Raw genomic sequence first — 12,044 nt, 5'->3', positions numbered from 1 at the left:
ACTAATTAAAAATAATAAACTCTATATTATAAAAATTTAAATAATAATTAACTGAAATAATATAAATAAATTTATTTTTTGTTGTGTTACTACACAAGAATATTACCCATTTAATTTAATATTTTTTGTTTGTGCTTTCTTCTGTCTAAAAATGAAGAGGCAAGATAAAGCCAAACCTAATGAATCTGGAATGGGAGAAAATAAACTCCGTATTGCCATAGTATCATCAGATAAATGTAAACCAAAAAAATGTAGGCAGGAATGCAAACGCACATGCCCTGTTACAAAAACAGGTAAAATATCATATTATTTTAACACATCCATTTTATATGAACCTCTATTAATTATATAAATCCACATTTGTGTATCAATTTACAGGAAAGCAGTGCATAGAAGTTGATCCAACAAGTAAAATCGCATTTATTTCAGAACATCTTTGTATCGGTTGTGGTATTTGCGTTAAAAAGTGTCCATTCGAAGCTATTACAATCATTAACTTACCCCGGGATTTAGGGAAGGACACTACACATAGATTCGGACCAAATTCATTCAAGTTACACAGACTTCCAGTGCCAAGACCAGGACAGGTACTATAAATTATATAAATAATAATCATTATAAGGTTTTGGGGCTGGTTGGTACGAATGGAATAGGAAAATCGACAGCACTCAAGGTGTTGTCTGGTAAATTAAAACCAAATCTGGGCAAATTTGACTCGCCGCCAGAATGGTCAGAGATTTTGCAATATTTTCGGGGTTCTGAACTCCAAGGATATTTCACAAAGATGCTGGAAGATAACTTAACAACGGCAGTGAAGCCTCAATACGTGGACAATATACCCAAACAAGTAATTTCGCCCTTAAATTTATTGTTTCAGGTGGGAGGTTTGGTTGGAGACATACTGGAAGCGAAAGATAAGAGAGGTATAGGACAGGACTTGATAGTAACACTGGAATTATCACACCTTTTATCGAGAAAAGTCTCAGAATTATCGGGAGGAGAACTCCAGAGATTTGCAATATGCGTGGCAATACTGTGTGACGCAGATGTTCTGATGTTCGACGAACCGAGCAGCTACCTCGACATCAAACAGAGGATAATTGCTGCTAGAGTAATTCGCCAATGCATACATCACGAAAGATACATAATTGTGGTAGAACACGATCTCTCTGTTCTAGACTACCTCTCAGATTATGTTTGTTGCCTTTGGGGGAAACCGTCAGTGTACGGAGTTGTAACTTCACCCTTTAGCGTCAGAGAAGGGATTAATATCTTTCTGGACGGTAATTTTAATCTTTTACGAAAAAATTGTTTAGGATTTGTTCCAACTGAAAATTTAAGGTTTAGAGAAGACTCTTTGTCCTTTAAAGTCTCAACGGACGTTGATTTGGAAGAAGTCGAGGTTCGTTAATTCTAAATTTAACAACGTAATAGAGTATCCACTGCTACAAATATCCACAATTGGATAAAAAACTTGGATCATTCTCACTTACAGTTATGCCTGGCGACTTCAACGATTCTGAAATTATTGTTCTGCTTGGTGAAAACGGAACAGGAAAAACAACCTTCATAAAGTAAGAAAAATTTTAATAATATACATTTTAGAATGCTCGCCGGTAAATTACAACCGGACAACGCTGATTATGAAGACTTAATGCCAAAGTTATCAGTAAGTTACAAGCCACAGAAACTCTCTGTCAAATTCGATGGAACACTAAGACAGCTATTCCATTCAAAAATCAGAGAATCATTTCTCTCCCCAATTTTCCAAGCGGATGTTGTTAAACCAATGCAAATTGACAATATCTTGGACCAACAATTAAAGAATTTGTCTGGTGGAGAGTTGCAAAGAGCCGCCATAATTTTGGTATTGGGGACTCCTGCAGATATTTACCTAATTGATGAACCATCTGCCTATCTCGACTCCGAACAGCGTATAGTTGCAAGCAGGGTTATAAAAAGGTATTTTTGCTCCATATCAAAATTATTAGGTTCACTTTATACAAGAAGAAAACCACATTCATAGTTGAGCATGACTTTATTATGGCCACATACCTGGCAAACAGAGTCATTGTTTTTGAAGGTCAACCCGGGTATGTTCCAAAACTTTTATTTTTTTTAGAATCACTGCAACCGCACTAAGTCCAGAACCCCTGGCCACCGGGTTCAACAGATTTTTGAAGTCGCTGGATGTAACATTTAGAAGGGATCCTACAAACTTTAGACCCAGAATAAACAAATATGATTCCGTCAAAGATAAAGAACAGAAGGCCTGTGGATTGTATTTTACAATGGATACCTGATTTACCTAACTTCACTTTATACACATGTGTAATATAGGGTATACATTCACAAATTGTTAGTATGGTAATCTCTTAAAATCCATATTTTTAATATATCTAGAATCTAATAATGTGAAATAAATGTTTTTTGTGTTTTTTATTTTATCCTTCTATAATTTAACTGAGATTCTACTCAACGCCGAGTTTGTTGTATCATTAAATGTTATTTCTTCCCTAAAAACTAGTAAAATAGCTTTCAACACCCATGAAGACTTTAATAATACAAAATTCAAAAACACATCTGAGATCAAAGTGGATTCAGGATACAAACCTTTCTCATTTATAACAAATTGTTGGAATTTTAACACTTTTAACACAAAACCCGAACATAAAATACAAACAAATGTTAAAAAACATAACAAAACTTGTAAAATAAATCGCAATTTGAAATTGTTCCTTGATAGAAATGATCAACACACAAATTCATATGGTACTCAGAGAGATTCTAGAGAATCCGAAGACCATTTAGAAAATTATAATGAAGATAAATTTGTAAATAATGGTGAGGAACTTGAAGAAGTAGGTAAGGATGAGGTACGCAAGCTTGGCAAGAGATCGAGATTGAAGTTTTCTGATTATTTCATCTCGACGCCTCCATGGTCAGCAGCAGATGATCTCAGGGTTCCATACATGATGAATAAAGAAGATTTGACACTTTCTTTGGAAAAATGGCCTGAGAATTGCTTTCTCAGAGTGAAAATATACTCGTACTATAGGCATCTGGCCAGCCTGGCTGTAAAGAGAATACAGCTAGGATTAAAGGATATCCCTAATCTCAAGGTTACTAATCCCATGGCACTACCTATGAGGAGGAAAAGATGGTGTTACCTATCATCTCCATTTGTGGACAAGAGATCTAAGGACCTTATTGAGATCCAAGAGCACGTAAGGGTAGTGGATATTGTCCCTGTGGATAAAGGGAACCCAAGGAATTTCACAGGTTTACTTATGGTTCCCATGCCGGAATTCGTTAGCTTTGATTACTGGTTTGAAGAGGTTCACAAACCTGTCAAGAGTAGGCTGATCCATGACCTTTTTAAGGACAGGAAATGGGTCTCCAAATATTTCCTATATCACAGGGATAAGCATGAGAAGAAGGATCTCATCGACAAGTTGACATCGCCTGAACTGGTTAATGAAATACCTTTGCGGTGGAAAAGAAAGCACAAACTGGACTATTTTTTCTTACAGCTTTGCGAATTGAGGAAACTTTACAATTTCGTCGTCACCAGGAAAGCTGAGGATGAAGCTCGCAGGTTTTATAACGTGAAGATGCCGGATATTTGGCAGGTCGACGACGTAAGGTTCATTGGAACGCAAGAGGACAGACGGTTCGACCCTGACTACACTAACGTGGACAAGCTTTAGTTTTATAAAATTATTTTATTAATGAGTCTAGTTTACATATATCTGATAGTAATTCCCAGTTTTTCCTTGTTCCCAAGTCCCACCTAGGAGCAACATCCTTGCCATTTATTTTTTCAGGGCTATTGATCTCCTTTATTCCCATTCTATAGAAAATTAATGTGGACTTACACACCTGTTTTTCTGAATTAGACTGAATCCTATCATTACTGCATTATCGGTACAATATTTCTTACTGGTTGTATAAAGGTCCCATCTTCTATCTGAGATTTCATCTCCATGTCTTCTTAGGGGGAGAGTGAATTTACTATCATTTTCAATTAAATTTAAAATTCTTTTAGATGGTTTAATCAGTTCAAATGATTTAAAATATTTGCCTATTTTGTGCTTTATCTTGAATACATTCTTCAGGCCTATTAGATCAAAGTATGTACACAGCATTGATTTATACAACTCTCTTTTGTGTTCTTTTCCAATTTTGATAATATATCCCGGGACTAAAACTTCAGGGTACAGCTCAGGGTTACACAAGTAATATATAAAATCTTCCAAGTTGGTTACATTCTTGACGAAGTCTTGGAAAAATTTATAGTATGGATTTCCTGAGGTTAAGTAATTTCCTCCAATTTTGCAATATCTTTTAACCATATTTTTAGTTCTTGTCAAGAACATCTCCTGCTCGGAAAATCGAACAGATTCATCTCTCAAGTAAAATAAATCCAGGATCATTTTTTTAAGCTTATCGTTAGATGCAACTCCTATAAAATTTTTATCCAGCTAAACTTACCTCCAACTAGTGCCAACTGGTTTATTGGAAACAAGGTTTCCACGGCATTAAGCGACATTTCCAGCTGGATCAAAATACCCTCAAAAACCGCTAAATTAAAATTAGTGTTAGTTATTTTTGTCAACCCTATCTATAATTAATAATCCAACTTGATTGCAATCCATATGCCAGTTCACTCAATATTTTTCTAGGAAGTCGCTTTGCATCTTCCACATTATGGCTCTTTACAAGTTGTTCCGTCTTTAACCCCAATTGTGACTGAACTCCGGAAAAGCTAAATACTTTATATACAATAAATCATACCAAAATTCCATATAATGGTTGTACTTGTTTGGGATTGTCAATTTGTACTTTGAGTCACTAACTTCATCTGCTATTTTTTCCAACTCAGCCCCTCCCCCTTTCGACAAATCAAGACCTAGCAGCCTAAAATCTGGTTAAAATTTTTGTCAACTAACTTTGCGCACTTGTCCAGGACGTTTCCTACAAATTCATCCTGTGTTTCGCACATTAAATGGAACTTTGAGGGATTTTCCACCAAATAAATCTGAGAGTGGCCTCCTGAAAGCAACAGACAGAGGTATGGGAATTTCAAGTCCTACAAAATTTATCAGACAAGATTTTTAAACAAACGTTCGATTTAATTGGGGTTCCTTCAACTGTGTACTTGAATTGGTGTTCGTCAATTAGTGGCGATAAACAATGTCCAGCTATATGGTTCTCTGACACTAGGGGTATTTTGTATTTTTCAGACAGTTCCTTTGCATAATTGTAACCTACTCTCAAACATAACTCTGTTCCTGGTCCTCTTGTTACTGCGATTTCATCTATATCTTGAATTTTAAGTCCTAATGTTCATTAACACACAAATATCAATACCTGATTCTTCAATTACTTTATCCGTGAGGCTTTCAATTTTTTTTATATGTTCTAATTTAGCACAAACTGGTTTTATTCCTCCATATTCTTTAACTACTTCTTCTTGGCTTAATTTTTTATCTGAGAGAATCTTCCCATCACTAAATCATGGCTCGTTAGCTAATTATAAAAGTACCTTCTCACAACTGCTATGCAGGTATCATCAAAACTTGTTTCTATTGACAATATATTCTTCAAACTTTTGGGTTCTTGCTCAATTTGAATGACTTGGTTATCTCTTAGATACTCAGAGTAAGTCGAGTATAAGGGAGGAGATTTTCTGCAAGAATCTCCTAAAACATCATACACATTATCTTCATTTTGTATTTCCTTGAGGATTCTTCGATGGTTTGGGTCTAAAAAGGAATATTTTTTTAGAAACCGGATTCTGGATTCTCGAATCCCTAGTACCAAAAAATAAGAAAATTTACAGTAGTTACATACAAATAATATACAAGTTGAGATTATTAAAAATTTCATTTAAATTATATAAACAGATTTAGTTATCATAGTTTTGTGGGTTATTTTTATTTGGACAATCCTTCATTTAATCAATTTTATAAAATGTCCCAACTTCTGATTAAAAGGAACCGAATTTTAAGTTCTCAATCAGTAGATTCACAACCTTCTCCTTCCCCTGATGATATTAGGGGTCGGCTTTTCATAGAAGGATTAGATGACTTAGAATCGGAGTCTGATATTGAATGTGTATTCAAGACTTCTGGATTTTTAAAATTATTATTACTTTCAATAAACCCAAGTCAAAGTAACTACACTAAATAAAATATCATGAATTTTTAGCCAGGAATCTACCAACTTCTAAGATTTCTGAAGGGATGGGAATCCAATCGAATTCATCATATTATGTACATTTCGTTTTTAAACCTGAGTGTTAGTGTTAAATTACTTAAAACCAAATTCTTTTAGATTTAATGATACAGTCGATGATGGAAGGTCAATCTATGTACACATGTATAAGCATCTCGAAAGAACACCTAAACAAATATACATTCATGAACAACTTGCCTCAAAACATGAATACAGTCGATGTTGCAGTTCCACTTAAGCCAATTTTAATTTGTATCGGAATGTATTCTCAAAACGTTAGTTTAACCGATTTAATTTTAGAGTAGAGTGAGTTATCTCTGTCCTACAACACTGAGGACAAACAAATTGTTTTAAAGGGAAATTGTACGGACTATGACCGGTTTAAATACTCTAGTGACGTTGGGCAGCATTTATTTTGCAGATTGAAAACCATTTTAGCATCCCCGGTATTTTAATATTTCAATAAAACTTTTAGCTCAATATCCCCTTCGAGGACCTCTTCTTCAATATTGAGAAGTACGATTATTTTACCATATCTGTAAGTTAATTTCTCCACAATTCCAGTAGCCTAAGATTTTGTACTCTTGCATTTATGATATTACCACCGACTCCAGTTCCACAAGGATGATTTTGGAGGTTACTCCTCCCACCCCAAACTCCCCTCATGTTCTCGGCATGGTATGTTAGTTGGTAATATTATCTTTAGACGAGGGAGAACTCAGTGATTATCGTCCAGTGGGACTTTTCACTTGACAAGAATATTTTCGAGGACTTCAAAATCACCAAAAACCACCTGTACAAGTACTCCACCAAGTGTATGCACTGTGTTACAAACGGACTGAAGATTTCAAACAAGTGCAAGGTGATGATAAAGGAGAACGGCGCTCTTTTAATAAGGTCATATATAAGTTGGAACATTTCTGAAGAGATTAGTTTGTACTATTACGTTTGTCCTTTCGTCGACAAGAAGCTAAATTAATAATCACCTAATTTTGATTCAACGTCATTTCAATCAATTTAAGCACAGATTCCTACAGAATATTTGTTATTTAAATTTAAATATACTTTCGTCTTCCCTCCACATGTGAACCCGGTTGCGTGAATAAAGGTTAAATCTGGTATTCCAGATGCCTTCTCCAGGTCCTGGTCTCTGAGTCCTGGACCTCATTTTAGTTATGTATGAAATACCTCTTAGATGTTCAGGAAATGGTAGTCGTGATTTGAACTGAGAACCCTTTTCTCTTATACACGTTGACCTCCTGGTTATTAATGAGTTATATCACATATTTATAAGTTACCATTGTTTTGATGCGTCATCGAAAGTTAGATAAAAGAGTACTCTATCTTCATCAGGAACGTTATTTTCCTCTTCATGCTTGTACAAAAATTCCTAATATAATTTATTTCGGCCTTATCGTACTGAGAATGGGCACGACTTCCTAACTTCTATCACTTTTCCCGATCTATGTGTTTGGAACCTCTGGTCCAGCGCCTTATGAAGTAGAGCTTTCGCTGGCAAAATGACCTACAAAACTTTAATAAAATCAACAATACATTCAAAGCGTTATTGACAAAGTACCTAAAAAATTATTGTCTTTTGATTAATTATAAACGTACTCGAATTCCTGACCAGTCAGTTCAACAGCCTTCATAAACCTCTCCTAAACTTTGTTATACATACTACACCTACATCAACGTCGGCAACATCACTGTCTATCCATGATGGGTTTAGCCTAGATACTCTACATGACAGATCCGTATTCGTTTTGTATTTGAGTTCTCCGTCGCACATCGGGACTCCGTTATCTATTGCATCCATTCCTTCTATAAACTTGTCGTAGATTGATTTGTACAGATATTCAACTGTTTCTTCATCCGCAACTTTATAAACTTCCTTAAACAGTCGTTTCGAGAAATGTTTGTAAACGAGTCCTGCTGAACTAAGTTTTGTTACTTCGTGTTCCTCGTCGAAGAAATCCTTAAAATCCCTTTGGTGGTGGTCATATCTGAAGTTTTTGAGCGCTTCAACTTTACCTATGTCTCTTTGGGTCTGAAAATCTGTTATACATAAATAATTACCATAAACTGCTCCCACGTCGACCACGACATCACATGTTTCTAACACCTCTGGATCTCTAGTTCTCACTACCTCTGCATCTCTATATTCTGGCAAGAGTTTAAGCATGTAGACTGCCAATGCTTCATCTGAGTGGAAAAATCCGTTATGTGTACCTATTTTTTTCATTCTTTTAAACGAGGAGAAGAATCCGGGCACAAAAAGGGTATCTCTAAGGGTTAGTATAGAATTTGTTAGGTTCCCCCTATTTACAAATATGCTCTAAAAGTAATTTTATCACTTAAGTCTTACTGAGATAAGAAGGCAGATTCTGGCTCTAACCAGCATATAAAAACTGTTATTAACAACTATAAGAACAAACTATGTGATTCATCTAATTTATATAAAGAATAAAAAAGGGTTCAGATTGGTTAAAAAATTTTATGATCAAACAAATAAATGGAATTAATGAAAATAGGGTATACATTAATGGAAAAATGATAGAATCTTGTGAAATATTTGAATATGGACATAAATAATGAAATAAATATAAAATCAAGAAATGAATGTAAAATTAGCTAAATTATGCGATAAAAAATAAAAACAAGTAGGAATAACTAAATAAGTATGATTAATATACTTAGATTATATAGATTATCATAAATGTGTAATCTTCATTTGATCAACTCACAATAAAATTACAATTAGAGTCTGAAAATGAAAAAATTAAAAATTTTGAACAATATCCTAATCTATTTTTTGTGATGGTTTTTAATGTTCCCCATCCTCTCTCATAAACTCTTTAAAATTGATCACAATTTATTTTAAATATATTAAATGAATTCTGAAAAAGGATTTCTTGCTAAAATGTTCAATATCAACTCATCAGGACTGGTTTCCGTATGTTCTAATATTAAGTACGATAGTTTAATCTATTTGAAATTTAAGCTAAAAAATTTAATTCGTTTAATAAATGAATAAATAATTAATAAATTAATAAAAAATTACTGATTCACTAGATTTTCAATTTGAAGCTCATTTAAGAGATATCCGGATTTCGACATTTGCTGCAACGTTTTGCTTAACTAATATAGATTCATTTCAAAATTTGTTTTAAAATTTACAAATATTGTAGATTTGTTTTGAATTATTTTAATTTGTTGAGGATATCTAAGAGATTTATAATTTCAAATTAATGAGATGATATTTCTAAATCGCATTAAAGTCAATGGAAACTAAACACGATGAGAAGGACTACACTGATTCCTCGGAAATATCTAAAAGAGATAAAGCCTTGGATAGGGAGATAAAGCCAGAAAAGGTAATGGTACCTTTTTTCGATGGCGACACTCCAGAATTTAACCCTTCCTTTAAAAACACTAAAGGTTATCCATCCCAGAGATTTAAACCACAAATTACTGATAATTATCACCACAAGGGTCGTAGGTATGCACCGAAGAAGAGTTTTAAGACCACCACTACCAAAGAGATCGGATTAAATTCCGAACCAATAACTGAGAAACCACCGATTAAATTTAAACAATCGAGCCCAATTCCCAAGGTGAAGGGCAAGACTGATTTTAATGAATACTACGAAGATAACTTAGGACATAGGATATCCTACATCGATAAATCTAACGTAGGAAACATTCGTCCTATCGACAAGCTGTACACTAAACAAGGAGAGAAAATTTCCAGGAGTTCTGAGGAAGATTCTGACAGCTCTAAGGACTTTTTGAAGAATCTTGAAGCAGATTTTAAGCCAAGCTTCAGCTATTGTTTTGACAATCCAAACAATAAGAGCGAATCTTTCGTTGACGCCCTGATCAGGAATAGCAACACTTTCGACGATGTGGTTGTTGAGCAGCCAAACGAGAACAAGGACAGATCTGGTGAATTAAAGTCTGTTCTGAAGAAGATGGGATTTTTTGACAAATCTCAAGGAGATAAGGATATTCTTGATCTGGATGACAATGAAAATGGTAATGGAAAGCATTATGTGTTTCCCAAATACATGTCCTCACCCGACCCTTCAAATCTTCCAATTCCCGGATCACTTTGAGCTAAATCTGATACCATAAATATATTTAGTAGTATCTCTTATACAATATTTCAGCAGTTATTTTACATTATTAGAATTCACCACATATCTTTTATGTTATTTATGCTATCTTTTATCTTCCTTTGCTTCATATCTTTCTTTGACTCTGATTTTGCCTTGTTCCTGCTTCGCGATTTAAGTCTTCTGCCACATGCTTTGTTTCCAACTCTAAAAATAGATTTTAAATAAGTAACACACCTTTTAACGTGAGGCTTCCAAATCTGAATTTGGTTAGGATTTTCTTCATCAGTACCATCTTCGAATTCGTCACTTTCACCACTTTCATCTTCTTCTGGATCCTTACTATCACTATCATCTTCAGTTTGTTCATCCTCTTCTTCTTCAAGATCATCTTCACCGTCATCTTGAAGATCATCCTCATCAGAGTCTATTTCTTTGATTTCATAATACTCCTTTTCAAGTTTCATTTCTTCTATATCCTCAACTACCGACTCAGGATCCACTTCACCTTCAACTCCCTAAACACCAATATCATGTGCTTAACTAACCTCTTGACGGAGATTTTGAAACACATCTCTTAAAAATTCATCGTCAACGTTGGTAATGTCCACTTTCAGTTTCTCAACCTTGGACTTGTCCACTGTTTTAACAACATCAAGGAAGCTAAAACTCAATTATCTATCGTCCACATGAAGATACATACCTTGGGAACTCCACAACTTCTATTTTAAACTTCCTCTTGTACATTTCCACCACTGACTTCACGTCCCTCTCGAAGTAGAATTGTGCGTTCTCGTGGTAAACTGAGATAACTTGTGGGAAATCTGAGGTCCAATTTTAAAGCCATATCTTACCTATTACTGTGACCTTATTTCCATCCTCGTCTATCATTAGGTTAAATTCGTTAAAATCGCCGTGTATAATACCTAGTCTCGCCAACTTAACTATCAAGTCCATTAATATATGCAAAACTTTCATCGGGTTGCCCATCTCCTTTACCTAGGAATTAATTAATTAATGAATTTAGGTACCTGCGAAAGGGGTATACCGTCAATAAACCTCATTGCGATAACGTGCCTATTAAAGTCAATTGGCTCGGGTACTGGGAATGACTCCTCGTACAGATTTGATAAATATGAATACTCCTTTTTAGCTGCAAGCTGCGACAGATACATCCAACTTGCGTGTTTTCTATTACCCATATAGTCTCTATTATTTTTTACTGAACGGAACGAAATTCTTCCTAAAATTATAATTATTCAAACTTAAGCCAACCTAGTCTATGGAACTTTAGGACCACTAAATTATCAGAAGTATCTTTACACAAATGAACATCAGCCTCCTTTCCGACACCTATTCTTCTGCCAACTGATGCGATAACTCCTCTTTTAGACAAAGCTCTTAGAGCAAGGTAATCCAATCCTAAAAAGGTCAACTTATATCCATCATATACTTTCCCGCAGTGAACTATCAATTTTGCCTTCAAAAGAGATGATATGACCTTGCTCATGCCCACAGACCTTAAATTTGCGGTCGTTGTTATAAGGCTAAGTGGAATATACTGATGATTCCTCATTCCTATCTCTATAGCTGTGAGAACTCGGAATTCAGTATTGGTCAAGTAACAAAAATGTGACGGATCTAGCTTCATTTTATCCTAATAACAAACTATTAAAATATTTTACA

The 12,044-nt window shown here is 34.7% G+C and overlaps 7 protein-coding genes across 7 annotated transcripts, besides 2 other annotated features; 4 read left to right on the top strand and 3 right to left on the bottom strand.

Moving 5' to 3' along the window:
* Positions 1-151: 151 nt before the first annotated feature.
* TA11220 (RNAse L inhibitor protein, putative) lies at positions 152-2,303 on the top strand (the record flags this gene model as incomplete). The annotated part of the gene is made up of 7 exons (XM_948391.1): positions 152-293; positions 379-587; positions 623-1,402; positions 1,435-1,574; positions 1,606-1,962; positions 1,992-2,093; positions 2,123-2,303. 7 exons carry the CDS (start codon positions 152-154, stop codon positions 2,301-2,303), a joined length of 1,911 nt encoding a protein of 636 aa, XP_953484.1.
* A 120-nt stretch (positions 2,304-2,423) lies between these two features.
* Positions 2,424-3,710, top strand: TA11225 (30S ribosomal protein S10-like protein, putative; the record flags this gene model as incomplete). Its single annotated transcript, XM_948390.1, has 1 exon — positions 2,424-3,710. The coding sequence occupies one exon, from the start codon at positions 2,424-2,426 to the stop codon at positions 3,708-3,710; it is 1,287 nt and encodes a 428-aa protein (XP_953483.1).
* Positions 3,711-3,720: 10 nt separating this feature from the next.
* TA11230 (glycoprotease, putative) lies at positions 3,721-5,892 on the bottom strand (the record flags this gene model as incomplete). The annotated part of the gene is made up of 9 exons (XM_948389.1): positions 3,721-3,853; positions 3,883-4,465; positions 4,495-4,584; positions 4,644-4,768; positions 4,798-4,920; positions 4,953-5,092; positions 5,128-5,342; positions 5,374-5,513; positions 5,549-5,892. The coding sequence occupies 9 exons, from the start codon at positions 5,890-5,892 to the stop codon at positions 3,721-3,723; spliced, it is 1,893 nt and encodes a 630-aa protein (XP_953482.1).
* Positions 5,812-5,880: a sequence feature (1 probable transmembrane helix predicted for TA11230 by TMHMM2.0 at aa 5-27).
* Positions 5,842-5,892: a sequence feature (Signal peptide predicted for TA11230 by SignalP 2.0 HMM (Signal peptide probability 0.846, signal anchor probability 0.000) with cleavage site probability 0.372 between residues 17 and 18).
* An 84-nt stretch (positions 5,893-5,976) lies between these two features.
* On the top strand, positions 5,977-7,219 carry TA11235 (uncharacterized protein; the record flags this gene model as incomplete). Its single annotated transcript, XM_948388.1, has 7 exons — positions 5,977-6,178; positions 6,214-6,303; positions 6,340-6,515; positions 6,546-6,686; positions 6,716-6,778; positions 6,808-6,918; positions 6,947-7,219. The coding sequence occupies 7 exons, from the start codon at positions 5,977-5,979 to the stop codon at positions 7,217-7,219; spliced, it is 1,056 nt and encodes a 351-aa protein (XP_953481.1).
* A 66-nt stretch (positions 7,220-7,285) lies between these two features.
* On the bottom strand, positions 7,286-8,485 carry TA11240 (uncharacterized protein; the record flags this gene model as incomplete). Its single annotated transcript, XM_948387.1, has 6 exons — positions 7,286-7,499; positions 7,539-7,630; positions 7,661-7,765; positions 7,795-7,819; positions 7,858-7,901; positions 7,931-8,485. 6 exons carry the CDS (start codon positions 8,483-8,485, stop codon positions 7,286-7,288), a joined length of 1,035 nt encoding a protein of 344 aa, XP_953480.1.
* Positions 8,486-9,524: 1,039 nt separating this feature from the next.
* TA11245 (uncharacterized protein) lies at positions 9,525-10,358 on the top strand (the record flags this gene model as incomplete). The annotated part of the gene is made up of 1 exon (XM_948386.1): positions 9,525-10,358. The coding sequence occupies one exon, from the start codon at positions 9,525-9,527 to the stop codon at positions 10,356-10,358; it is 834 nt and encodes a 277-aa protein (XP_953479.1).
* Positions 10,359-10,435: 77 nt separating this feature from the next.
* On the bottom strand, positions 10,436-12,009 carry TA11250 (uncharacterized protein; the record flags this gene model as incomplete). Its single annotated transcript, XM_948385.1, has 6 exons — positions 10,436-10,876; positions 10,907-11,021; positions 11,062-11,182; positions 11,213-11,357; positions 11,390-11,601; positions 11,634-12,009. 6 exons carry the CDS (start codon positions 12,007-12,009, stop codon positions 10,436-10,438), a joined length of 1,410 nt encoding a protein of 469 aa, XP_953478.1.
* Positions 12,010-12,044: the final 35 nt, after the last annotated feature.

Source organism: Theileria annulata, chromosome 4 (genome assembly GCF_000003225.4).
Source record: "Theileria annulata chromosome 4, complete sequence, *** SEQUENCING IN PROGRESS ***".
Classification (NCBI taxonomy): Eukaryota; Apicomplexa; class Aconoidasida; order Piroplasmida; family Theileriidae; genus Theileria; species Theileria annulata.
This window is presented reverse-complemented; position numbering and strand designations above follow the sequence as displayed.